At 42.7% G+C, this 25991-nt stretch overlaps 2 protein-coding genes across 6 annotated transcripts in view; one reads left to right on the forward strand and one right to left on the reverse strand.

Annotated features, from left to right (window-relative positions):
* Positions 1-2251: 2251 nt before the first annotated feature.
* rbm41 (RNA binding motif protein 41) lies at positions 2252-12434 on the reverse strand. 4 transcript variants are annotated; one of them, XM_023962656.2, is made up of 7 exons: positions 11837-12434; positions 11176-11292; positions 8136-8328; positions 7846-8050; positions 7011-7501; positions 5197-5344; positions 2252-2510 (listed from the first exon to the last, which is right to left on the reverse strand). In XM_023962656.2, exons 1-7 carry the CDS (start codon positions 11842-11844, stop codon positions 2392-2394), a joined length of 1281 nt encoding a protein of 426 aa, XP_023818424.1. In that variant the 5' UTR covers positions 11845-12434; the 3' UTR covers positions 2252-2391. The 4 variants fall into 4 exon arrangements, with proteins under 4 accessions (XP_023818424.1, XP_078786994.1, XP_078786995.1 ...); XM_078930868.1 differs by having other exon boundaries at positions 12170-12432; XM_078930870.1 differs by lacking the exons at positions 2252-2510; positions 5197-5344 and adding exons at positions 5367-6718; positions 6821-6920 and having other exon boundaries at positions 12170-12432.
* klf8 (Kruppel like factor 8) overlaps positions 8328-25991 on the forward strand; it is a 74762-nt gene continuing 57098 nt past the window's right edge. Inside the window, exon 1 of one of the 2 annotated variants that reach the window (XM_023962654.2) lies at positions 8328-10719. In XM_023962654.2, coding sequence (XP_023818422.1) covers positions 10423-10719 — 297 coding nt within the window. In that variant the 5' untranslated portion in view covers positions 8328-10422. Of the gene's footprint in view, positions 10720-12494; positions 12896-25991 lie in introns of those variants that run through there. The other variant, XM_023962655.2, reaches the window with a different exon arrangement.

Below are 25991 nucleotides of genomic sequence, written 5' to 3' on the forward strand. Positions count from 1 at the left end.
CTGTTTTTAACACATTTAATTTAAAAATCACCAAAGTTTAATTTAGTTTGAAGCAGTTTTGCAGGTTTTCTATGATAAACGTCTGAAGTTTCCGCCTGAAATCTCATATTTTGAAAACTCAAATAATGAATTTCCTCCATCTGCTGTTGTGTTTATTGACTGTAAAATCTTTCATTCTTTATTATTAAATGTTTCATTTTTTATATTCTAAACATTTCAAGAAAAAACAAAACGAAGAAATTCTGCAGTTTTTTGGAAATTTGATGAAGATGATTTTTGTTTTCATTCAAAAACATCTTTTCGTCGTTTCATGGTTTAAATGTTGCAGATTCTTTTCTTAAAGGAGTATTTTTCTTTACAAAAAGCACGATTTGAGGTCTTCACACCAACAACAGTCATTTTCCTACGGTTACCGGACAAACAGGAACATCGCACAATTATTAAAATAAACCTGAATAATTTACCTGAACTTTGTTTTATCCTGTCAACACAGAAAAGACTCTGGTTTCTGAGGAAAAGAAATAAATTCACTTGAAGGTCACAAACCGGAAACAGGTGTAAAAAGTCGAGCTTTGATTTTTGGCGAATTAAATAAAAATGCGACTTATTGTGATTACAGGCAGTCGATGGATGTACTACTGACAAAGAAACTGTTAGTAACCATGAAAAGAAACTGTCAGAATGTTGCCGGAAAACGGACACTTGCCGAGCTTTCTGAATAAATCTTAAGCCCAGTCAGATCTGAAGAGAAACAGCAACACAAATGTGGATTTGATGGACTGAGTTTTGCTTCACAATTTCCTGGAACCAAATAACTTAATAATAAATGTTGATTTTCAAAGAACGTTGATAGTTTCTATCAGAGTTTTTTTTAGCAGCCAAAATAATAATAATTATATATATATATATATATATATATATATATATATATATATATATATATATATATATATATATATATATATATATATATATTCATTCATTCATTCTTTCATTTTCTATTCCGTTTTTTCCCTTTCGGGGTCACGGGGTTGCTGGAGCCTATCCCGGCCACTTGTGGGCGAAGGCAGGAGACGCCCTGGACAGTTCGCCAGTCTGTCGCAGGGTAGAATGTCCTCAATCACACTGAGTTACAAAGAATTACCAGTTAAATACTGTTGGATGAACGGTGAAATATTCCGTTTTTATCATCATAAATCTGACTTCAGAGGAGTCGGTGCCTCACCAGCCATCAACCTCACCGCCCGTCACTGAGTGGTAGTGTGTGTCAGAGAAAAGAGTGAGAGAGAGAGTATGTGTGTGTCGTTGTGTTAACTCTGCATTGATGTGTGCATTGAGGTTGGACACTTTCCTTGAAATAAACACAAGTACAATATTTGCTGTTGTGTTTCAGGGAGAGGAGTGTGTTATGGAAAATAATATCGCTTTAATTGCGTGTTTGTGTGTACGTCTTGGCAGGTCAGTGTGTTGTGTGGCTCTTTGACTCTCACAGTTAAAAACTTCGGCTCTTGGTGTCAACCCCCCCCCCCCCCCCCCCCCCCAGTCTAGTGTCTACATCTGATCTTTATCCACAGGTTTATCTCGGGCCGGTTAAAGTGCTGGAACGGTCCGGACTCTGTCCCGGTTCTGAAAGGCTGCAGTTCTTCTGCTCCGGTTCTGACTAAACCAGGAACAACACAGTCCGGTCCTCGGGTCTTTGGGTCTCTGACTGAGAAACGGCTTTGATTTCTCCACCAAAGACCATATCGGACCTGAACCAGCAGGTGATTCTGGCCTGAAATCAGACGTTTCAGCTTCAGGTAAATGTGTGCACAGAAGAAACTGGAAGTCTTTTTCTTCTTTAAAGTGTTTTTAATGATAATTGATGACTTTATTGTTTCTTTGGTTAACAGTTTTACTCATAATTTTGTCCCAGAAGCCATTTTTTCCCTTTTTCTGTATCTTTGAATGATTTATTTCTACAGAAACTCCCCTAAAGTGCCTACACAAAGAAACAATAGTTTTCATTTCTGTTTGTTTGATGTATTTATGGTGTTTCAAACTGCAGCCCACCCTAAATGAAGGAGGTTTTTTAAAGCATTGGGGCTTAAATCTGTGAATGTCTCCATCTAATGTCCAGCAGAGGAACAGATTCTCCTCTTCTGAGGCTCAGAAAGACGATCTTTAAAAGACAAGTTTGTTATTGAGGGAATTTCCTGAATGTAAATGTAGAAAGATGCTTTCATAAATACACAGAAAAATAACAAAATCATTTCTTTAAAAACATTTATTCACAGATAAAGTCATCCATAGGACCCCCCCCCCCCACCACCACAAATGATATTTGAGTCATAATAGAAGATAAAACAGTGAAAACTGCTTAACATGTTGAAATATTTCCTTTTTGTGTTTTTATTGCTTCTCCTCCGTCTTCTCTTCCTGTCGTTCATGGCCAAACTCGACCACCAAAGGTTTCCCTAGCAACCGGTATCCATGGACCAAGTGCAGTGCATGCTGGGCTGTCTCGGTGTCTGCCGGGGGAAAACAAACACAGAGGAGCGCCGATTGAGTCACGAGGAAGGGTCACACACATCAAGAAAGTTCTGCTCGGTTCTGGTCACTGTGGTCCGGAGTGAAGGACGTTTTTCTGCATTAGCTTTGGGGTTAAAATGTTCACACTGTGAACCTTTTAGACAAAAATGGTTTGATTCCTGACATGAACTGATGGGACTTTGGCGCCATTGTGGCCCCGCCTTTCAGAAAGGGGACAAACAAAACCCCCGACCGTTGCAGGACCGCGCCTGGTAACGCCGTTCTAGAAGGAGTGATTAGAGGGCCGTCCGTCCGTCCACTGAAAGCCACGGAAATTCTACGGTTTGAAATGAAAAGTGGTTCCTAAAACGTTCCTGCCGGTCCAGCTGTGGTGGAGGTTTCATCTCACTTCAGAGGGGAGAAAATTTCTGGAATCCGGCTGCAGTTAAGTCCAGATTTGTCGTGAATTTCAACCGTTACAGGCAGACGGCCAACCTGAAAGGCCCCCTAGTGGGTGAACTGATGTCACGACAATTAGTTTGGTTATAAAGTCAGGAAGTCCGACTCAGTTTTTTTTACATCTAATGCATCTAATCCATTAGCACAGTGCAATGCCGGGGGGGGGGGGGGGGGGGGGGGGACGCAGTAGTGGCAGTTTTATGCACGGATAACACGGGCAATTGTACGGGGCGCAAATTTAATGGGGGGGGGGGGGGGGGGGGGGGTGACAGCGGCAAGAATCTGGTCCACTATTGGTTTCCTATTATCTGTTCTATCACAGAGTTTGTAACGGCCTGAAAGCTGTGAATCCCCGTCCCTGCAGCTGCGTGTTCCCGTCTCCTGTCACACGCGTGTGTGAGAGAGAGAGGGGAGGGGCAGTGGGCTAAGGCTGCAAGGTGACACGGGGCACGTGGAGAGCTGCAAACACTGCCTGTTGCCCAACACCAGGATCATGGTGTGCCTTTAGATTCCTAAGCTTATTCTAATAACTTCATTCTTTATGAACTATTGTAGACATTTTGATGGCGTGTCTTTATTTTCCATCAATGTATCTTTGTCTGCCTGTGGTTTAGTTGGTGTCAGTATTTGACATAAAGACAGCAGGTAATGCAGGAAAACAGCTGCACTTTATGAGATCATGAATGAACAATCATCATTTAGAAAAATAATCAGCACAATTGTTTTAACCTTTTTTTTCAGACTAAAAATATTAAATATATTAATGCTGCTGTGTTCATGATTCAGATCAATTTACATTTAATATTTTGTATTGACTGAAATATTTTCTCAGCATCAAATAGTTCAGTTGGTCAAAATGTTTCCAGTTTAAATAAGGACATAACTAATAATAATAATAATAAATAAATAATAACAGATTTTTTTTATTTCAGGCACTTTAGGCTTCTTTTCTGTTTTAGACTAAAAAAGAGTTTCTGTGGATAAATAAATTTAATATTTGTTGAAAGTGGATTTTTCTTTTGTTAGTTAAAAGATACAATTTAGGTATACTTACACAGTTTTTATAGATACTAACCTAATATATTGTCACCACGGCGAGTGTGTGTGTGTGTTTGTGGTGGGGGGAGGTTATGGGGGGGGTGGCGGGTTAGAGGGGCGCGAAACATTTTCTTTTTCCTGGGGGGGGGGGGGGGGGGGGGGGGGGCTTGGCAAAAATCAATTGAGAAGCACTGGATTAGCAGAATAAAGAAAAAAGAGCTGCAAACAAAGCAGCCACAAGGGGGCACAGTCCAACACCTTCATGCAGCGGCCCCCAGGACCAGGTGAAAGCAGGGAGACGCGTCAGGAACCAGAGCAGACTTTAACGGATGTCTGAGTGAAGGCAACAGGTGAAGAGGAAGTGAGGGAGAAGTTTGGAGTTCATGACAGACGGTAGTGGACGCTGCTGAATGAATGGAAATGCCAGTGGTGAGGAGGAGGAGGAGGAGGAGGAAGGAGAGCACACGGAAAGATCGCATCATGTGCAGACGCTGGAATCCGAAAGTGGAGGTTTGCTCCGGAGAGGAGAGGAATGAAGGTCAGCCGCTGGGGGACGGCGTGAGAGGAACGCCAGAGGAATGGTGAGGTTACAGCGAGCAGAGGCGGAGGAGGTGGAGGACTCTGAGGATCAACAGCCCAGAAGGAGGTGAGGAGGTGCAGGAAGGTTTCAGGTGTGACCAAAGCAAAGGAGGCGGAGATGAAGAGGCGGAGGTTCTGTTTGGGACCAGGATGGATCCTTGAATCCATCAGAGGAACAGATCACGGATGTTCTGGAAATCCATGCAGGGAAGCAGATGGAGGCGGTTTGAGAGGAGGACCGGGGAGGAGGATGATGGGGAAAGAGAGGAAGAACACAGAGGAGGGTCATGGATGTGGAGGAGAGGGTTAGATGGAGGTGGCGCCCCTAAAGGGAGGAGCCACATGACCTCACACCATCACTGGGCTCCTGGCAGAAAAAAGCAAGAACTTTGGAGAAAAGTTCTGTAGTTCCCGTCACTGTTAGAGCCAATCATAAACTAAATGAAGCAGTGAGAGAGTGTATTACTGAAGTAAATGGGAGCTCCACAAACTCCTATTTAAAGTATTTGACATCCTATTGTTGCATCATTTTCCATAGTGAAGCTTGGTTTCTGCCTCTGCAGCTCTGGCGGGGAAGTCACCCGACCGACGCTCGCCGCAGACGCTCACCTGGCAGAGTGACGAAAGCTTGACCTTTCATCCGACCCGTCAGCAGGCGGTAAAGGATTGGCGCGGCGTCTTTCTTCTCAAATCTGGAGAACAGCGCCACCAGCTGGGCCAGCGATGCATGTGTGCTGACGTTTTTCACACACAGAACCTGCAACCAAAACCCAAGCTCTTAATCTGCTCACGTTTCCATCTCAAACCTGCAGAACCACCTCTTTTTTTTTGACTGCGTCACTTTAAAGTTTGTAGAATTAGAAGCTTTTAAAAGTTGCATATTTCAAATCTATCGCTAAAATTCCTCGAGTCGGTCTTTGCAAACAAACTCCAGAGTTTTTGAGGTGTGTGGAGGAAATTTGTTTCCCTTTTTGCAGAGTTGTTTGAATCCAGTGACACTGACTTTCCAGCAGAAACCACAGTTTGAGGTCATCAAAGAACGAACCAATCAGATGAAAGTCAACATTTGATCTAGAAATCTGCAAAGCCTTCATCTGCATTCATCCAGAGGGATTTAGATTTTTCCCTGCTGCACAACCCAAAAGGTCCTGAACTGATGAAGGATTTCCTCCTTCAGGATGGAGTGGAGCTTCACACCATCACACTTCCACCTCCGTGTCTGACTGCTGCTCTGATGTTTGACGTGACGAGAGGCTCTCCTTCCAGAAACGTCCTCTCCTCTTCTCATTAGAACGTTTGTTTAGTGGATCGTCCAGCATTATACCATGGTCTGGGTGAATACTCGATTCTGATTGGCTGCTGGGTGTGCATTAAAACCTGATAATAGTTCCGGTCACCTAGCTTAAATGCGCCGGCTTCTTTAAAACAAATTTAGCTTCATCATTTGGACAAAAACAAGCGGTAGGAGGTGAACTTTCTCCCTGAACTGATGCTTCATTCAACCCATCGGAAAGATCAGCATTTATATATCGCCGAATCTTGACTGCAGCGGTGGTGCGGCCCGATGCGCCCCATCACGTAACAAATAGTCCGCTTTTTGTGAGAAAATCGATCAAAATCGGGGAAAAAACCAGGAATTAAGGACTAAAAACTGGTTAATATGTATTGCTTTTGTAAGTGACCATGGTATAAGCGGGTTAATGGCCGACGAAGTGTGCATTATTACTTTTTAACGCTTTGTGTCGGACGGGTCAGGCTTCCACGGTGTGCATTAAAAAGTGATAACGCACACTTCGTCGGCCATTCACCCTTACGTGTCTGGATCCGTGTTTGTCCTTTCTGACTGGGGTCCTGAACTTTGACCTGAACTGAGTCCAGTGAGGTCTGCAGGTCTTTCCGTCTCCTTCTGCTTCTTTCAGGACCTCCTGGATGAGTCCTGGTTCTGCTCTTGGACTGGCGCTCTCCTCTCTTCCCGGGTTTCGTCATGTGTGGATGATGGAGCTCGCCGTGGTTCTTTGGAACATTTCAGACTAGAACAGAGACTTTGGGTTGATCTTCCAGCTCTGATAGCGGCGTCACGTCACTCAGGAAGCTCCTGTAGAACCTTCTTTAGTTCTGACAGGGATCAGCTCTGGATTGTAGGAAGAAGAAGGGATTTAGGGCAAAATGAGCCTTTTCAAAACGAGTTTGCATTCTTGTTGACTCCTGTCTGGGTGACAGATTTGAAAAATACCCTCAAAGGTGTTTTTCTGCGCATTGCGGATTTATTGGGACCCCGTTGTTTAAAGTGACGCTTCCTCCAGCAGCTGCAGCTTCACTGAGATCCTGCAGGTCTGGAGGATGAAGGGAGGAACCTCTCTTCCATGAGAAAAGTGTGTTTATTTTTTCTGGTGTGTGTCTGCGGTGAATCGTTATCCTGATACCTTTGAAGGTTTTCCCGGCTGGTAGTTTCGGAACCTCGGGATGCTCCGGATCGCCTCCTCACGCTCGCGGTTCTCCAGGATTTCTGCGTCTGTGATGGTCTCCACCTGCCCGCGGACCGTCAGCGGTCCTCCTGATCCCGCCGTGTCGGCAGATCCACGCAGGCTGCCGATCGGCTGGTGGATCTCTATCTGCACTGGAGCGACGGGATCCGGTCTGTCCTCGGATGCAGGCTGGGATCGGGCGGATGGAGCGACGGGATCCGGTCTGTCCTCGGATGCAGGCTGGGATCGGACGGATGGAGCGACGTTCTCCTCCTGCTGCTCCAAAGGGAGGCGGTCTGAAGAATGTCTGGAGTTCTGCTGCTGGGCTTCGGTTCTGTGTGGGGAGTCTGGAGGCGGTTCCGCTTCGGTGCTGCAGAGAACGTCTCTGTACAGAGAGTCCATCGGGTCAGAGGACGACGCCCCCCGCTGGCCTTTCAGGGTACCTTCATCTGGGATGGAAATGACAAACACTTTTGATCAGAGGTTTGGTTTTGGTGGATCGTCGTTCCAACATCCAGGACTTGGTTTCTTCCTCACCTGTTTCTGACTTTATTAATAACAAATGTTTAATCAAAAACAGTTTTGAGGTGATAAAATGTTTCTGATCACAAGTTTATCTCACAAAGAAACTGGAATATTTGGTTTATGTTGTTCTGAGGTGTTATACCAGTTTAGGATTTGTAATCTGACATTTTTCCCTTTTTTTATGTTATGTTATTTTATTCTGGTAATCGCGTGTCTGACTTTGCAGTCTCCTCTGAAATAAGACTTGGTCTGTGCAGAGGACGCGTACCTCTGTGGTAGAGCGCGGTCAGGAAACCAGGACGGTCGCTTCCCTGAAACAGCGCCTGTTCAATCTCCATTTCCCGGCGGGACAGTGGGTGGCTGGTGGCAAAGCGCTGCGGGCGGGACAGGAGCTCCGCCCTGGCTTCAATCTTCTCTCTGATAATCTGCAGTCGCTGCTGCTTTGCATCCGGAGCTGCACTCACACCGTGGGACTATGAGGGGTTTAACCTGAGTTTAGGGATGACATCATGTGACAGAAAATGTTAAAAGATCAACCTGAAGTTCTGGAGGCGTCACCTTCTCTGCAGCATCTCTGCTTTGCCACAGCTGGATCTCTGCATCGGTGAGGCCCAGTTCCCGCAGGCTGGCCAGCTCCGTCTCCTCCTCCTGCAGGAGCTGGAACTGGGAGAGGCTCCTCACGCCCGCCGCCTGCTCCCCGAACGGCCGATAGAGCGCCGCCGGGGCGAAGCACTGCTTCTTGGCGACACATCTGCAGGAAAATCCATTAAAACAAACTTCTCTTTAAAAAAGCAAAGATATTCACAACTAGAGTCGCATGATGGATGATCACATGATACATAAACAGAAGAAGAGCTGAAACGGACAGAAGTACCGTAGTAACAAATGAAAAAAAAAAAGATCCATCACTAAAAAATCTGACAGAAGTTTAAACTATTGTTTACCAGAACTAGTTGAAAGTATTTTTTTCATATTTAGTCTGATAATTTGACGCAGGTAACCCTGTTTGGATTCTAAATTTACCATTTCAGCAAAGCAAAATATTTTATTTTTATATTTCGCTCTTTATAAACCTTTTATTTTCTGCTTTTTCTGTTTTTTCTGGCTGTGTGTTTGTAAAGACCCACTCTGAAAATAAATCACGTTTTTGGTGTTTTTAACATTTTCCTGATGATAATAAAGATAGACTGAAAAATATTTGATGGTCGACAAAAAGTTCAAAGCTCATTTTTAAGACTTTGAGGATTTTTTTTTACCAGGTTTGACGTAGTTTTGACTTGTCTTTGCTCGACACCTTTCCAGCTTTTTCTCAAAATCCGCCGGTGGAGAATCTTTTGTCTCATTAAGGGCGAGGATCTAAAATGTATTATCAAAATGAATCAAAGTCCTTTTATTTCATACTCTTGAAAGAGAAAAACTTGATTTAAGACTCAAAAAGCTCAACTGCACAGTCAATTTTAACTATGCTATTTTAAATTTAAGACTGGCACTGGAAATAAAAATGTAGATTTATGTTCTAAGAAGAAGTGCTTTTACATTTTATGATGATTTTATAAGGTAGACAAACTTGTACGAAGATTCTCATTTTGATCACATTTTTTTAATTATAAAATGAGTCATTTCCACTTATTACACTAGATTGTTATCAAAATAAAGTACAGTTAGTTACATAAAAACTCAGAAAATACCAACCAATAGCCTAAAACTAGAAAAAAAAATTATTGGGCTGTGGAACATGGAATTTGAAGGAATTCTATTCAAACAGTTAAGTTTCTTATCTTATTTTTCTCTGTTTCAATGCTTGTGTGGAACTCATTGTTTCGACATTTTGATTTTTTTTTGTTAAATAGAAGTTAATTGCTTAATGGACAGATCCTTTCACTCAGAGCAGGAGAGCTCCCCCTACAGGTGGAAGTAGGGCGCTGTAAAGGCTCTGTGAGCTGCAAGTGGTGGAGGATGATTTTCTTTTTTTGCTTTATTGTCTTTTGTACCAAAAACAGAGACTTTGTTTGTATGAGATCATAGAAAAGAAATGTCCTGGTTTGTTTTGGTTATCTGAAGATAACATTTTACATTGGCTTTTTGAATATGAAATGTTTTGTTTGGCAACTTTTTTGTCAAAGGCACGGACAATAAGAATGGACACTTTGTATTCCGTTAGACTATGACTAGGTGGGTTATTGTATTTTTGTGATGGGCATGTTTCTATATTTTTTCTGTATTTTGTCTTTCAGTGTCATATAAGCCAGTGTGGGCGGAGCACATTAGTGTATGACACTTAAATCAAATAAAATCAATCAAAATCACTGCTTTCTAGGGTTTGTTTTCCCAAGATTACTGTTCTTTTCCTGACTTTAGTCTACTTAAGACCCATTCCGATCATGTATTTTCAAAGTGTTTCCAGTTGTCTTTTAATTATGCTGTGGCAGGAATATCAGATCCATCCCAGCCGTACAGTTTTGATCCATATTCCAGCTCAGACGAGGAAAACAAAGACCTTCATGGATCTTTGTGTCTGTAAGTGGATGCATCAGTATTTTCTACGTCACAAAAAAGCTCTTTGTTATATTCCCAATTAAAAAAAAAACTCAGAAATGCAGTTTTGGACTTAATTTCCTAATATATGTTCTCTCTATACATCTATATCATCAGAAAAATGCAACAAGAACATATTTATAACACAATTTTTTTATCATATTTTAGAAAATTAAGCTTAAAATTGCATTTGAATTAAGTACAGACAAACAAAACAATTGGAGAGAAAAAAAACCTCCATCTTATTTGTGACGTAGAAAATACAGGGCGGGCCCCCAGCTCGCTGCTCCCCTCCCCCCGGAGCAGAGAGATGATGGAGAATCAGCAACATCTCTGCGCTGTCGAGGGCTGCAAATCTAAGAAGCGATACATAGATGTCAGTTTTCATCGTCTGCCCAGAAATGCTGCAGCGAGGGACAAATGGATCGAAATCCTCGGCCTCCGCAACATCAAAAAGCACACATGGGTTTGCAGTCAACACTTCCGAGAGGACTGTTTCGCCAACTGGAAGGAGAAAAACATGGGCTTCGCCAGCAAATTACTGCTGAAGCCGGACGCCATCCCGTCCTACGCAACCCCGTCAAGCGCACAGCCCGGATCGGCACCGGTAGGTTCATTTGCTCGCCAAATCAACCACCCTGACTGCAAACTGTACGGCTGGATAAGCTCCGCCACGGCTCGCCATTTTTGTTGCTCCGGTATTGTTAGGTTTCGGGGGTGGGCGGGGCTACGAGCCAACGGGAGAGCTCCTAAAAAGAGACCGGGCCGGAGTTTCTCCACGACATCAGTTCCGCCCACAACTCCGAGGTGAATTTCTAATAAACCACTGTCGCAATATAAAACGACGCAGGCTTTTTTTTTTATTATTATTATTTTGGCTAAAAAAAAGTCCTGACCACTAGGAACGCTTTAAAAATAGATCTGAGGATATCGGACTTCAAAGAAGCTTTCTTCAGTCCCTGCTGCAGAAAATGACTGAACACCCAGACTCAAAACAAATCTTGTGTGTCCTTTGACACGCAATATTTTCCCGGGTAAATGCAGATTATTTTAAATTTTTTACCGATCAATATCCACGTCCGTGTGGAGCTGCTGCAGGAGGAGGCCGTGCAGCCGCCGCTCGCCCTCCGTCTCCTGCTCCTCCAGCAGCGGGCCTTCATCGCAGGCTCGCCGGCTCACTCTGGCGGATCGAACAAAGACAAATCACCTCAAGTTTGCCCTCCGATGAAAGTACGATGTAATATTAAAGACATCAGGTCACCCAAGAACCAAAAAAGTAAAAAAAACAAACAAATCCCATTTTTATTATTTCAGAGCTTAAAAGAAAAACATTTCACAACCTGTTCCCGTAACTCCTGTTCGATTAGCTTGCTAGCATCTTAACAACACTAACATGCTAAAAAAACCAAAACCCTCCTAACCTCAGAAAAGGGGACTAAAGCTGTGAGTGTACATTACATAGTTGGGTAATCCAACAAAAGTCTCTTCTGTTTTAAACACCTTTCCCATTTTAGCAGCTAGCATAAATAATGCTAGCACTAGCTAGCCATCTCCATGACAACCACTTTCGAGGGGGACGAATAAAACGCCGTGTTTAAAACGAGGGGGTTTGTTACGATTTTCACATTTAAACTCTAATATTTTTACATCAAAAATATTTTTTAACCGACTAGGTTGCATTCAAAAGTTTCTTAAAATACTGTGTTGCAGGAGGTTTTGTTTACCTTTTCATGCTTCCTGTACTGACTTCCGATTCCAGTGGGGAATTATGGGAACTGTAGTGCTTTTTTTTTGAAAAATGTACTTAAACGGTGTTAAGTGTGTGTATTATTGTTAATTTTCTTATGTAACAATTGATAATGCGCCGTATTTGTTATAATCATAATGTTAAATAATTTACAAAAATAACTGTTTACCGCAGTATAAGGGTAGTTAATAAACCGGTTATTGATCAGTTCTGTCTTGTTGAATGCACTTCTGTGGAAATGTTGCATAATCCGCCACACCCTGCTTCATGACAGTGGGTGTGGTTTTAAATTTGTGTGATTGGAGCTGACCCCTTCTTCCTGTGCGTGAGCAGCATTCTGGTTCTAATGCCGTAAAGCCTTTGCCGCCCCTCCCCGTCAACTGACACGCGTAAGGTGACCCGGGCGGTTCTCCTCATCTTCATCACGTTCACGCAAACAAAGCGTCTCTGCAACAGCAGCTACATTACTTAGAAAAGTCAGCAGGACAGTGACCCCCCCACCCTGCCCCAGTTCCTCGTGCGGAGCCGCGGCCCGCCTGCCGCGCGGCGCGCAGCGGCTCGCGGCTGCACGGCTCCTTCTGCAGGGGCTGCGCAGCTCCTGACTGACAGAGAGATGAGGGGTGGGGACGCAGGGTGGGGTCACGAGCAGGGAGAGGCGGAGGAGGAAAAGGCAGAGAGAGAGCGCCCAGCCCTTGAAGCGCGCACGGCAACAAGCAGCCTTCCACAGACGGAGGGAGAGACGCGCACACACCGGCCGCTTTCCGGGGGGAGCACCGTCGACGCTGCTGCGGGCATGAACTGAGGCGGCGCGCAGGAGCAAGAGGCACGGACCGCGGCGCCACATCCCGAAAATTATCCATAAAGGTGGAACACTGCCCCCCTCCCCTTCCCAGAGCCCTCCTCTCCCCCCCTGACAGCTCGCATTCAGATAGTCCTACACCAAAAAACCGCCCCCCCCCCGCGCCCCCCACCCTCCTGCGCCGCTGCTCCAACCGCTCCGGCAACCGAGATGCACACGGAGACCCGTAACAAGAAAGTAAGTGCCCGTCATTGGCTTCGCGCCCGCGCAGCGGTAGAACGCGTGCACGAGCAGAGCTGTCAGCTCCTTCACGTGCAGCCGGAAGAATGACAGGCAACCGCAGCCTCGTGCGCGTGTTTTCTCTGACGTTTCCACGCCGCTGCGCTGCGTCTGGACGCAGGCTGAGTCTAGAAAAACCTCTGATCTAAAGGCGGGAAGGAAAGTGAAAGCAGCGACTGCGGCTCGCAGGTCGACACCATCTTAGCTGTTTAAAGGGCCAGCAGCCTCTGCGATCACACAACAATAACACGCAGGTGGGAGGCAGCCAGGTGCGCGCGGGCCCCAGGCCCGCAGCTCTGCGGGAGCCCGGCGTGTTTGCCGCTGTTGTGATGATGGAGCGCAGAGCTTGAGGCCTGGCGGCACCTTCACTGCTCATCCAGGTGTGTCTTCTGTTGGGCGGGGCTTAGGGGAGCCCATCAGCAGACATGGACCCCTGGAGTCTTTTAGCTACCGCCAGGTCAATTACAGATTGTTGAAATACGTTTAAAAAAATGGATTGGATTTATCTGCGCTTTTCAAGACACTCAAAGCGCTTACAGTGTGTCCATTATTCATTCACTCTTCATTCATACTTGGTGATGGTAAGCTACGGTTGTAGCCACAGCTGCCCTGGGGCAGACTGACAGAGGCGTGGCTGCCATTTCGCGCCTACGGCCCCTCTGACCATCCCCGGGACCATTCATGCACATTCACACACCAGTGGAGTCACACTGGGGGCAAGGAGGGTGAAGTGTCTTGCCCAAGGACACAACAACATTTTTGGCTGGTGGGAGCGGGGATCGAACCGCCAACCCTTCGGTCATTGGACGACCCGCTCAACCACCCGAGCCACTGTCGTCCATAACATATTTAGGTTTATTATATCTTTTTATCTGTTTGTTGTTGATATGAACTCGTGAAAAATACGAAGCAATCCCAGCATGCACCTCTTCCTGCGGACCCCTAGTGCTGCAGAAACACGTGCAGAAATGTTAAGGTGCAAAACATGACATTAGAGACCAACAGGAGCAGAGCATCAGTGTAGTATTAACGGCTCCAACGGGAATTTCAAATAAAACCCTTTGTCATTTTGAATTTCAAAATAAAAGCATTCCATCAAATACAGGTTACGGATCCATTAACATGACCTTCACTAATCAATTCTTCACATATGTTAAACAATTTTCTTTTATAGATGATTTGGTTACTTTTCTAAATCAAATCAATTTTCTGTTTGTTTTTATCAGAAATTTGATCATAACAGTAATTTTGACAGCTAATTGTGCATTGATAATAATAAACGCTCCCGCTTTAATTCCATTGAATCTCTACTTGAGTAAAGACGGCTGTTCCAGCCAGACCAAACTGGTTTTGGAACAGAAATAGGAAAAATTGCATCTATATTTAATCAAACTTCTTCTTTCTTTACAAAAATAATAATAAAATGAGTTTGCGTTTAAAACAGGAGGCATCGTCTAAAGAAATTTTAAATATATATACATCAAACTGTACTCAAGGCACCAAAACTATAGAAAAAGGAGACGAAAACACAAATTATGAATCATTTTGGCCAAAATATCCTATTTACTGTTAATTTTTTCCTTGTTTTTTAAGAAAATTGCAAAATGTGAATCATTTTTCTGGAAGAGCAGATAAAACTTCAAAATCTAAATATATAACCTGAACAAATTTAGTTTTTAAAAAGTTTGTTTTAACTTTCTGCTTTGAAATTTATCATCGCTTCCAAAAAGTAGACCCTTTTTTCAGATTAAATGTCATTATTGTTTGATAAAGAAAACATCTAACCGGTGCGTTGACTTGGAGTTTCAGTTTCGTTTTTTCTAATTTTATGGCGGATAAACGAATGAACGTCATCGTGCACTAAAACCCCGAGCCATAGGTTGACCTTCTCTCCGCCCTGTAAGGATATGTAACACATTTGTGGTCACATTTCTTCATTTTTGTACACATTATCATGGAAACTTGTGCTTTGGCATGAAAAAACAGGACAAGAACTTCCTTCAAAGTTTGGATGAAATGTTTGGACCTGAAAGATCAGGTCATTCGTGATGGAATGAACTGGTAAAGCTTCATTTCTCCAGTTCCAGCCTCTGTGACGGCAGTCTTCTCTGCACTCCTCAGTGGTCAGGTCCACGTCCAGCTTAGTGTGGATTGCTGGGACAGGAACAACCGTTTGGGTGACTGTTTTGCTAAATCTGTATGAATAGTCAAAGCCCTTTGAACTCCAGGGCAAACATGTGACTCTGAGCTCAATGAAGGTCTTAACCAGAAAGTGGGAACCGGTATCTGCCGGCGGCCTTGTGACTGAAGGAGGCCGCATTGGAACGGCTCAGACTGAAGCCAAACGAGGTGATGGGGATTCCTGGTTGGAATCCAACTTGAGGCGTATGAACGTTGGTGAACTTCTGTGGCCAAATGCACTTGATCTGGCGTTCCAAACAGGAAGTTGCTCCAAAAAGCCAAAATAGACTTCTATGGGGAAATAAACATCTGTTACCCAGAAGAACTCGTTCTTCATCTGATACATTTTATTCCCCAACATGTTCTTTGTAATCCTATTTTTTATTCCATGATACTTTTTGCTGTAGTTCAAGTTACTCAACTTATAAACTGACCAATCAGACGGCTCAGTAAAAGTAGGTGGAGCCTTGCTGGCCCCCAACGGGACCAATCACTGCTCACTCCAACATGGCGGCGTCCTGTATCAGGAAAAACCTGGCGACTGAATTGACTCGGTTGGAGCTGGAGGCGAGCTGCTCTCCATGGATGACCTCTGAGCCGCTCACCGCCGTTCTCTGATGAAGTCGATGGAAACGAGGCGGAGAAAATATGTGACAGAACGTTTTCAGTCTGATGTTGAATTCCTAAGATTTATTTTGACGACTGTATTAAGCTCCTTAGTTGTTTGGTTGCCATAGAAACCGTGTGTAAGGAACTGGGGCTAAATGTAGAGAGTGAAAAAGTGTCTTCTTTTGCTTTTTGTTTTATTCAATTGCTTGTCTTTGGATTTTGATGAAGGAGGAGGAATCCTTTTTCCTTCTGTTACAGTTGAGGGTGTTGGTGGTTTGAGCGGCGTGCGAAACGATCCCTCGCCCTCCTGGGACAGGAGCGAGCGTGCTCCGTGGTTTTATGCAGCATCTGGATCAGCTGGCATGCGGGGCGGGGCGGGTCAGCATGCGGTCCTCAGCCGGAATACAAAGTCTACTGTTGTTTGTGTGTGTGAGAGGGAAACGGACGTCCCAAAGAGGCAATGATTAACTCCCAGGTTGATCATCACAACATTTGGAGCAAAAGATTATGGTGTAAATAAAAGTTAACGCTGTTTGGCCTCATAGTTGTGATGCAAAGTGACATTAATGTGCAGCAGCGATGTTTAAACGCTGCGTTTGGGGAATCGTTTATCAATACCTGATCAATATTTTTCTCTGAAGCCGTTCTCCAGGGTCATCCTTTAAAGCGCTTTCCTAAATATTCAATAATAATTCAAATTTATTAAATGTAAAAACAATATTACTTTTAAAAAAGTGTCAAAAAATTGAGTGGATAAACTTTTTGTACACTTTTATAATAATTTAAGTGTCATTTTCTACTGAAAAACATGTTAACCCTCAAAATTCACGTTTAATAACAGCTCAAAAGCTGTTAATTGGTAAAACATAACCAATAATTAGGTAGGTTTTTATTTAGAGCTGGGCAGAATTTCCGGAATCGAATCGATCCATAAAGATGGATTAGATCCATTTAACTATTAAATTATCTGGAATTTATTTATCAAAAGGATTTTGTTTCATTTTTTGACTGAAAAAATATAAAAGAAATGACGAAATCATCAGAAAAAAAGCAGATCATTGAATCTTTTGCATCTTTCGTTTTGATTAGTCGATGTGTTTTAAACTCAGCACATCTATAAATGTTGCAAAGGGTCATTTTTTTGCAGTTGAACTTCCTGTTTCATGGACTCCTAATATGCTGAACTGAATGCTGAAAGAGTGGAAAAAGCTGCGGTCGATGCTTATTATCTAAAAACTGTTAAATGCTAGGAGAAAGGACTTTTGACACGGAAGAAGCTAAAAATTACTTCAAGAAAATGTTTGAAAGTATCACAAATAATAATAAAGTCTTTAATGTTAAACATTTACTGATATATCTATTTACATAAAAAAGCTTCATTATTTGGAACAAACTTAAGGAATAAAAGGTAAAAACCTATAAACTAAGAGATTAAGTTAACCTAAAAATATAAAAACTTAGAAGGTAAATAAAGTAAAACTGAATCAAATAAGGATGATTTATAAAACAACGGAGGTTTTCTCAGAAGCATGCCACCGTTATCAATTAGGATGCTTAGAATAAGAAGAAAATGCTGATTTCTTAACAAATTTAAAGCAATGAAAGAAGTAAATGTGGCTGACGCTTAACAGTGGGCTGGATGTTGAAAGAACACCTAAAGTCCAGGAAGGAAAATGGTGAGTGTTTCCTGAAAGTGAGGCATCCTGGGATGCATTTGCACCTGTGACCTGGACGTCAGGAGGCTCACTTGCGGCTCGCTCCAACAAACATCCTGTTTGAGCTCTCCAGGTGGCGGCGGGGTAAAGGAGGAACTGGACGTCTCCATTTTCTCTTTTCTCTGGTTTTCTTTCCTGAAGAGGCGAGTTTTCGGAGTTTTCCTCCTGGAGGTTTGGTTGAATCTAAACCCGGTTTGCTGGGGTTTACGGAGGAGTTGGTCCAGCTGACCGGATCGTTGCTTTGGTCCGTCTAGCAGGTTGCAGAAACGGCAGAAGATAAATGAGGCCTAGAGACGCGATGCGAGCGATCACAGGGTCGGCGCCGTTGGCCGGCGTGTCGGTCGGGTCGCTGTGTGGCAGATTAATGGGGAGCAGAGCGAAGATGCAAGTCATGGAAGTGAATTCCAGCGTGGAAACAAAGAGAGCCGATCCGCCTCTCCGGGTTCTTCCTTTCAGGTTTATCTGTAACCTTCAAACCGATGTGCTGCTCCAAACGAGCAGCCGTCAGGATGTGAGGATGGAATCGTCCGTCCTGTGATGCTGACGTGATGTTTGGGTCAGGTGGGTCCTCATCAGGGCTTTCTCGCCCTGATCCTGTGAAGCAGAGCAGAATGGGAAGTGAAGTTGTTGGTTTTTTTTTCCTTCCTCTGTGTTTACTGGGCTGTCTCATTCGGGCTGGCCTGGCCCGAGGCTTTACGGCTATTTATAGACAACTCGTGCTATTAATGTGGCAAAGGCAGACCAGAGCAAAGAGGACTGATTCTCCTTCCTTCACATTCGGACTTGATTGTTTAGGTGAGATTGATGAGATTGATCAACAACAAGTCTGATAGAAATTAAACATGGAACAAGATCATTTTTGGATTCCTTCTGATTTAGGCCTGCAGGAACGAAGAACTGTTATTTTTATTTAAAGTCCGTCTCTACAGACTTCATCCCAGTCCCTTTAAAAAAACACAAACGGGCAGAAAAGCCCCTGTGGGGCTGAGGATGTCACCTGTCAATCAAAGACCCACATGCCTTTTGTGTTGTTCACCTTTTGGCATTTCCCTTCGGGGGTCACCTCAGCTTTCCCTGATTGGCTCTGGGCCTTTGACAGAGATTCGTTCACAAGCCTGTATTTTGATCTGGGCTCGGGACCGGCACTGGGGGGGCCCAGCCTTTGGCCCCCGTGTGGCTACATAAGCAGTGGTGTGAATCACAATGGATGAACCTCATTGGGTTTCTGATGTGTCAGTCCTACAACAGCCAATGGAGAACATCCAGCTGCTAACCACGCCCCCTTTCTATTATTATTAACTTAAATCCAGTGATTGGGTTCCCCGTCCCCCCGGTTCAGTTGTCATGGAAACAACATTTGAACACTAAAGTAAAAGACAAAAAGTTTAAGGATCTTTCATAATGAAGGGAATTCATGAAGCCACTGGTGAAACCCGTTCTTTAGTGGATCTTAAGGATGGGTCACGGTTGACCCATACAGGTTTTTTTTGGGTTGTCTGGGTCCGTGGAGAGTCACAGAGGAGCGCAGGTGGGTCAGACAGTTTCCTTCAGGCTCCTACAACCCCCCTCAAGAAGATGGCGTGGAAATGGAGCGTACCATTGTCGTGCGTGGGGTGAGCGTAGTGTGAAGTATTCGTTACACCACAATGGACGACAGGTGATGCTGTCGTACGGCGTCCTTGCACTGTAGCTGTTAGTAAGATGTGAGGACTGGCTCCTTATCCCTTGTGCTATCATGTGGGGTCCAGATGACCACACTGGGTCATCTGGACCCCACATGATGGCACAAGGGATATGGGAACACCACTAAAGGGAATCCCTGCGTAATCCAGAGGATTTGCAGATTTTAACCTTACGACACGCCTGCGTCTCACCCACTTCTCACGTGTTGTACACGTGTTCACCACTGCGTGTCGAACATTTTCTCTCTACGGCTTCATCGGACGTCCAATGACCTCGATTCTTCGTGCCCGTGTCCACTCAGATTTGTCTGGTCTGATTTTTAGATTTGCAGGTATTTTGTTTATCGTTTGAGCAACAAAAGAAGAAACGTTTGTGTTTCAGTTGTTGGAGAAAAAGGTTTTTGACACCAAAATAAGCCGTTGTGCTGAAAAAAAGCTAAGTGTGAGAGAAACGGGTTTGAGGCAAAGTCAAAAATCTGCAACAGAAAAGCTTTTTTTTAATGTCTTTTTACTGTAATTTTATGCTGTATTAAATGTTTATCCTAAAGCCCGGAGAACCCAACAACAATTTTCTTCTGGGCCTTTAAAATTAATTTAAAAAAATGGATTTTGCTTGTTCATTTTGGGAAGCAGCAATTAAAGTCAAAAGGTAAAAATTTACGGAGACCCTAAAGGGCCATTGAAGAAAAAAAGTAATTTGAAGTAAAAAAAAGTTCAAAAAGAAAAAGGGTGCGTACTGGTTAGTATCGGATGCGCACCCGATACTAACCAGTACGCTTAAACAAGTTTTGAAGACGTGGTTTGTTTCAAAAAAAGGTCCAAATTATATTTGGCATTTGGATTGTTATGACAAACTAAAGCCACTTGTTATTTTTACTATTGGCTGTCAGAAACTGGTGAAAAAAACATATAATTGTAGTTAAAAAAAAATAAAAAACCAACAAGTGCTACCCTGATACTAACCGGTGTGCACTCGTTGTTTTTATGTTTTTTCTTTACTTCAATTTTTTTTTTTACTTAAAAATTGTTTTATTTGTTTTTCTTTCTTTATTTTTACTTCAATTTTTTTTCTTCAATGGCCATTTAGGGCCTCCGTAAAAAATAGAAACATACTTTTAGTTTGTCAATTTCCATGCGGGAACCTCCCAAATGGATAAATAAAGTTGTCTATCTATACAAATAGAAGAAAAAAAAATTAAACAAAAAATAAAAAACACAAGGGCCAAATTTGACCCTGTCAAACATCCTTATTTTACAGCGTTATAATGGTTGTAATGTAAAATAAAGAATAACTCATACTTTTAAAAAATTGTAAAGATGTTTTTGAGCAAATTCCATTTTTTACCTAAATATTTCTTCTGGAGTCACAGTACAAAGAAAAGTTATATTCTTTCTATTTTATGACTGAACAGGATAAGCAACATTAAACATTTTAACACATTTTAAAAAAAATCCCATATTACGTTAGAAATAAAAGAGGTTTTTAACATTCATTCCAGTAGATTAATCTACATTTTTTTCAACTTCTTAATTGTTTGCTAAAAACCTTCATGTTACCAAACCAATTGTAATGAAGGGAAGTGTAGTTTTCTGTCATGTTTAAAGAGCTCCACTGAAAACTTTACGCTGTAGAAAACCTGAATTTACAGGTTTTCAGTGGATTTACAGCTGCAGCTGAGACTTCAAGTTTACTTTTTCATTATTTCAAACTCCCTGCAAATTCTTCAAAAGCTCTGCTGGAGCTCTAAAAATAATCTTCAGTGAGCTGGAAATCCCAAACTCTGTCTAGGAAAATTCAGAGTTTGCTGTAGAAATAGTAGAAAAAGGGTGGAAATGACTGTTCATGAAAGTGTCATTGTGTTTGTTTTCTTAGCAGAAAGCTCCAGTCAGGAACAAAGTGATGACTTGAGTCTAGAAGCTGCAGCCGCTCTGACGTTTCCTGACGTTCTTCCACTTCAACACCATCTGGAGGCGACATGATTGCACTTTCAATGTCTGACTAATTAGGATTTCAGAATCAGTGCTGGACCTGTTCACAAATGCATCTTCAGGTCTGAGGGGGGGCGGTTATTAAACAGCCACCCAAGACTTTCCTAATCCAGCATTTATCTGTTTATAGAACGGGTCCATGTTGGAAGTGAAGCAGCAGAACATGAACCCAGAAACAGACATGAGAAACTATTCGTCATTTACGCCGGTACTGAACTTTTCAAAGCCGTTTTTCTCGTTTCAGACATCAACGCAAAGCTTTGGAAAGCTGATGGCAGTCAGCTCACTCCTGCGTTTCCAACTCCTTCCTTTAAATTTATCGCTGACATGAAAAGCAAATTAGCCAGATGGTGAAGCGATAGAGTCGGAGAAGGTGGAGCTGGAAATAAAAAAGCTGAATATGTTTACAAAGACGCAGACATTAAAGCGGCTCGGCCAGTTTAGCCGCCAGCTGGGTAACGTGACATCGAGATGACGCTTTTGGGTTTTAGACAGTTCTTCACAAGTTTTTCATGGTATTTATTCATTTATTTATTGAAATTATGTGGTTGAAAATAATCGTTTATTCATCACTTACAACAACACTGATATAGAATTTTAGATTGAATGTAAAACTAGCTGGTTTTCCAGCTTTCTGATGAATCTGAATTCTGAAATTAAAAAAAAAATATGCAAAACTATCTAACTAAACTAAACTGTCTTCATAATGTCTCAAATGTGTCTCAAAACAGTCTCAGTGTTGTTTTTTTGGGAAACTAAATGTGAGACCATTTTGTTCAGAGTACTTTAGACTGGTCTGGTTGGAGAACGTAATATTACTAAATAAAATATTATTATGTAGTGTTTCCAGCTGATAGGTGCTAATGGGTTTTTTAGTCATATTGTTTGAAATGTTCCTATTTTCTGGTAAATTTTTAAACTAGCGTTGAGTTGTCGAAGCATTAAGGCCCGTACACACCGGGACGAATTTCGCGCGTGATTTTCGCCGACGTTTAACGCCTCGTGACTAAACAAAGGGCACCAATGTGAGTGTGCACACAGACGCGAAAAAATGCCACGCGTTCGTTTTTTTTTTTTTTGACGCGTCGTGTCGAAATCTATTCGATCAATGAGAATGGCGCTTTTGCACACGTGTCTGGAGCTTCTGAAGTTACAGTAAAACACAACTTGGGGGCGCTCAAACACAAAACTGCCTTGCTGAGCACACATACCAGCGAAGAAGATAGACGCCCAGTAGCGTCTACACTGCCGCGAAGAAATAATGACGGACATTCTAAAATATCCCCGAACCAAGCACCAGTTGGAGCTACTGGTGCTTGAAATATTCATGTTTTCTTTGTATTATTCTGACAAGCGCGTAAATACTTGCTCTCTTCTTCTGAGGGAAAAGCGACTTTAAGAAGCGTAAAGTTGCGCAGCGCCACCTTGTGTACAGGAGTATTTCTGTTTTACATTAAGCGCCATCTAATGTCAGGGAATGAAATTGCATGTTCGCTCGGCTCATCGTCAGCGAAAATCGCCTGGGTGTGAACACAAAAAACGTGGTGAAAAACACTGGGGAATAACGCCTGGCAAATATTCGTCCCGGTGTGTACGGGCCTTTAGATCGTCAAACTTAAATATGAAAATGTTTGGCAGCATCTGTCGATCTTGTGCAGTTTTGTGGTAATTCTATGTAGCAGGCTGAGACACCGAGTACCCTTCAGTTTTTGTTGGTTTTTGAAGTTTAATGCAAAAAACAACAACACAAACAAATATTTTGTTATCCTTTTTTCAAGTTTAATGAACCAAAACACACGTCTTAATGATGTGGTCATTCTTATTATGTATAAAAGATTTCATTCTTGAGTTTTAAGTCAATAATTCAATTACTGATAAAAAGTCAAGAGGGACGTTATGTTCCATTTTTTTATCAGAATAATGTGAAAACTTTATACGTGAATCATTTGCTCAAGTTGAACACAACGATATGAAATGCAATATGACAATCTTAGGGGCGTGGTTAACAAAAAAACCTTCGTTGCCAAGGAAATTTAAAAATGTACTTTTGCCGATCCTTCTAAAAATGACACAGAGCTGTTCGTCAACTCCAGGCGACCAAAAAATTAAATGGTTGCTATGGAGATAAAACCAACATTCAACCATCCATTTTGAAGAAAAAACCATAGTCACGTGCAGCCCTGACCAGAGTGGCAGGTGCAGAAAGTGGAGACCGCCCACACGGTCAAAAGGGGGCAGCAGGGGCAGGAAGTGCCTGTGGGCCATACTGGTTCCACTGATCTCCACCCTCCTTTGAATGATCATATTTCCATGACCTGTTCAGGTGTCATCGATTCCCGGCTCTTCTGCACAACCGCCTTAATCCTTCTGCTATATTGTTGGGTCATCTAGACCCACTAGACAGTGCGCTGAACCTTTTTTCTTCAATGATTTGTGATCTTCACTGGTGTCCATGGATTACATGAAATCTTTCCACCTTTATCCACCTTTGTCATGGTAGGGAGAACACGTCAATGGAAGGGTGGGGTCATCTGGACCCCTACAAGATAGCACAAGGGTTAACAACGATCCACTAACGAGGACTTGAAAAAGCAGATGTACACACCGCGGTTGGTCTCACTTCCTGGACTGCTCTAGAAAAGCAAGAGCAACTTCCTCCTATTGTTATAAATCCATCGATCGTTGTGGTTCACGTAGTGAAACTGTGGACTGCTGATTCTGTTGTCGGTTGACACTTGATGGATAATTTGGTGATCGGCGATAGACTGAAGAGTCATCTCACCTTCAGGTTTTTGACCTAAAGGTAGCTTGACTTTGCAGGCACATTCGAACAATAGATCTTTGTAAAGTGTCTGTAGACATTTACACATTTTCAAAACCTTGAGCATCTGTGTAGAAAACTGCAGGTTCCCACGCACAGGTCCAGGGGGCACTCCGCCCTTTCACCAGCTGAACGCTCCAGCACGGACCTCACCTGTGTCAAGTCTAAGAGCGGCACCAGTTTCTTGGGTTTGGTCATCTTGTGTGGGCGGGGATTTTTCCTGGGGCGGCGGCCTGTGCCGCCTTTATCAGCGGAGCCAGGCGTGGCTCCGGTGGAACCCACGGCCCCTGGAGTAAACAATGCCGGCTCTGAAAGCGGGAACAGAGTTCAAGTTCACTGGAAGTTCAGGAAGCGGTGGGATTTTTGTCATGTGAGCAGCAGTTTCTGAAAGCTCAGCTCAAGCAGGAGACGGCGTTCTGGGTTTCAGCTCACGTCTCTGCGCTTTGATGCTCTCTGCCGTTCGTCACTCTGCTTTGGTCTCGGGCGCCTTGAAGCCACGTTGAAGGACTTGCAGAACTAAAATGATGAAACTACCTTCTACTGAAAAACCGAAGGCAAACAAACGCATGAAAAAGGCAGCTTGAAGTTTTACTGCATTCTTTTACTGCTTCAATCAAATTTCACATTAATAACCCACTTGGTAGGTTTTAATAATTTTTATTTTGGTATTTAAACAGCCTTTCAACAAACTTAAAATACATTTTTTTGTCTGAAAAAAGTTGCAAAAACATCGAAACAATAATTCAACAATACACACAAAACAGCCAAACAATTTTTTTGGTCTTTTTGAAAATTATATAATTATTAAAATCAATTAAACCCAAAAATAAAGCTTAAAGAAAAAATTGGTTTAATAAAATTGTTTACGTCTTGCTAAATTAGATAAAACTTACCCCATGTTTTCATTTTACTATAAAAGAAATGAAACAATCTTTGTGAAAATGCAATAACAGAACAGTGATTTTATGGATAAAGTTCTGAAAACATGGCATGTACATTTTATTAATACTATATATGTATTTATTTTTGTTTTGTTTACATCATGTGATGCTGCTGGTGACTCTAGACTTTCTCATCCCTGGTAGGAAGCAGTGCCATGACTTCTCCAAATTGATCAAATAAAAATTTAAACCATCCTCACACATCATGAACCTATATTGTGACTTGCTGAAAACATTTTCCTTATACTCCCATCACTTGGAAAGAGAAGATGACTGTTGAATTTCCTGTATTATGTAGATTGAAACCGTATCTGCTATCTTATTATTAAAACAGATGAGGAAAACTTTATCGACAGTTTGTAGGGTAACAAAGATACTCATCTGCCTTCAGGAGTCAAATGTCAGGACAAGAACATGAAAGCAGCATGGTGGTGGTAGTGTCATGGTGCCATTACGACTTGATCTAATAGATAAAACACAAATTCAACACTGAAGCAATAATAAATATAACTATAATTGCACTCTGCTCATGTCAATGTAATAAACATAGAAAAAAGTAAGAAATGGCTGCAAAGACTTTTTAATTGCTGTTTTAGTTTCATTTGATTGTGCTAAACCAAGTATAAGAGTCAAATACTTTGTCGACATCATAGTATCATTGGCCGCTCACAGTTGTCGCAAGTGTTGTTTGTTGTTGTTGTATCTGTTGCCTATCATTTGTTGTTTTCTGTCCCAACCGCAGCTTTGCGTTGAGTTTTTATGCAGACGAATGGAGTCTGAGTCCCCGGGGATGAAGGGGCGTGGTCACAGAGCACGTTCTGAGGTGCCAATCTCAAGATGTGGCGTCTGGCAGCCGTTCAACAATTCACGTTGGAAGAATCCAGCTGCGTTTTCTCAGATCACTGAGTGTGTCTTAGTGGCGTGCTGTTACAACTTCTCGACATGTTTGGCTACAACTTCACACCAACTTCACATGTCTTTGAGGATTTTACTTTCGGTTTTGAAAATCCTCAAACATTGATTGAAGGAATAAAGAATGAGAGAAGCGACGCGTTTGGGGTAAAAGGCGGTGTAGCTCCATGGGTGGAGCAGAGATCTTCAGTTGATTGATCAAAA

Source organism: Oryzias latipes, chromosome 14 (assembly GCF_053564925.1).
Source record: "Oryzias latipes strain Hd-rR chromosome 14, Olatipes_Hd-rR_3.1".
NCBI lineage: Eukaryota > Metazoa > Chordata > Actinopteri > Beloniformes > Adrianichthyidae > Oryzias > Oryzias latipes.

Excerpts from the sequence above, each read along its gene's own strand:
- rbm41 (XM_078930868.1), bottom strand. The coding sequence starts at position 12,282 with ATGAAGATGAGGAGAACCGCCCGGGTCACCTTACGCGTGTCAGTTGAC. Across the intron at positions 8,051-8,135 it reads GCAGAGATGCTGCAGAGAAG|TCCCACGGTGTGAGTGCAGC; the intron begins GTGACGCCTCCA and ends AACCCCTCATAG. Across the intron at positions 7,502-7,845 it reads GACCGCGCTCTACCACAGAG|ATGAAGGTACCCTGAAAGGC; the intron begins GTACGCGTCCTC and ends TTTCCATCCCAG.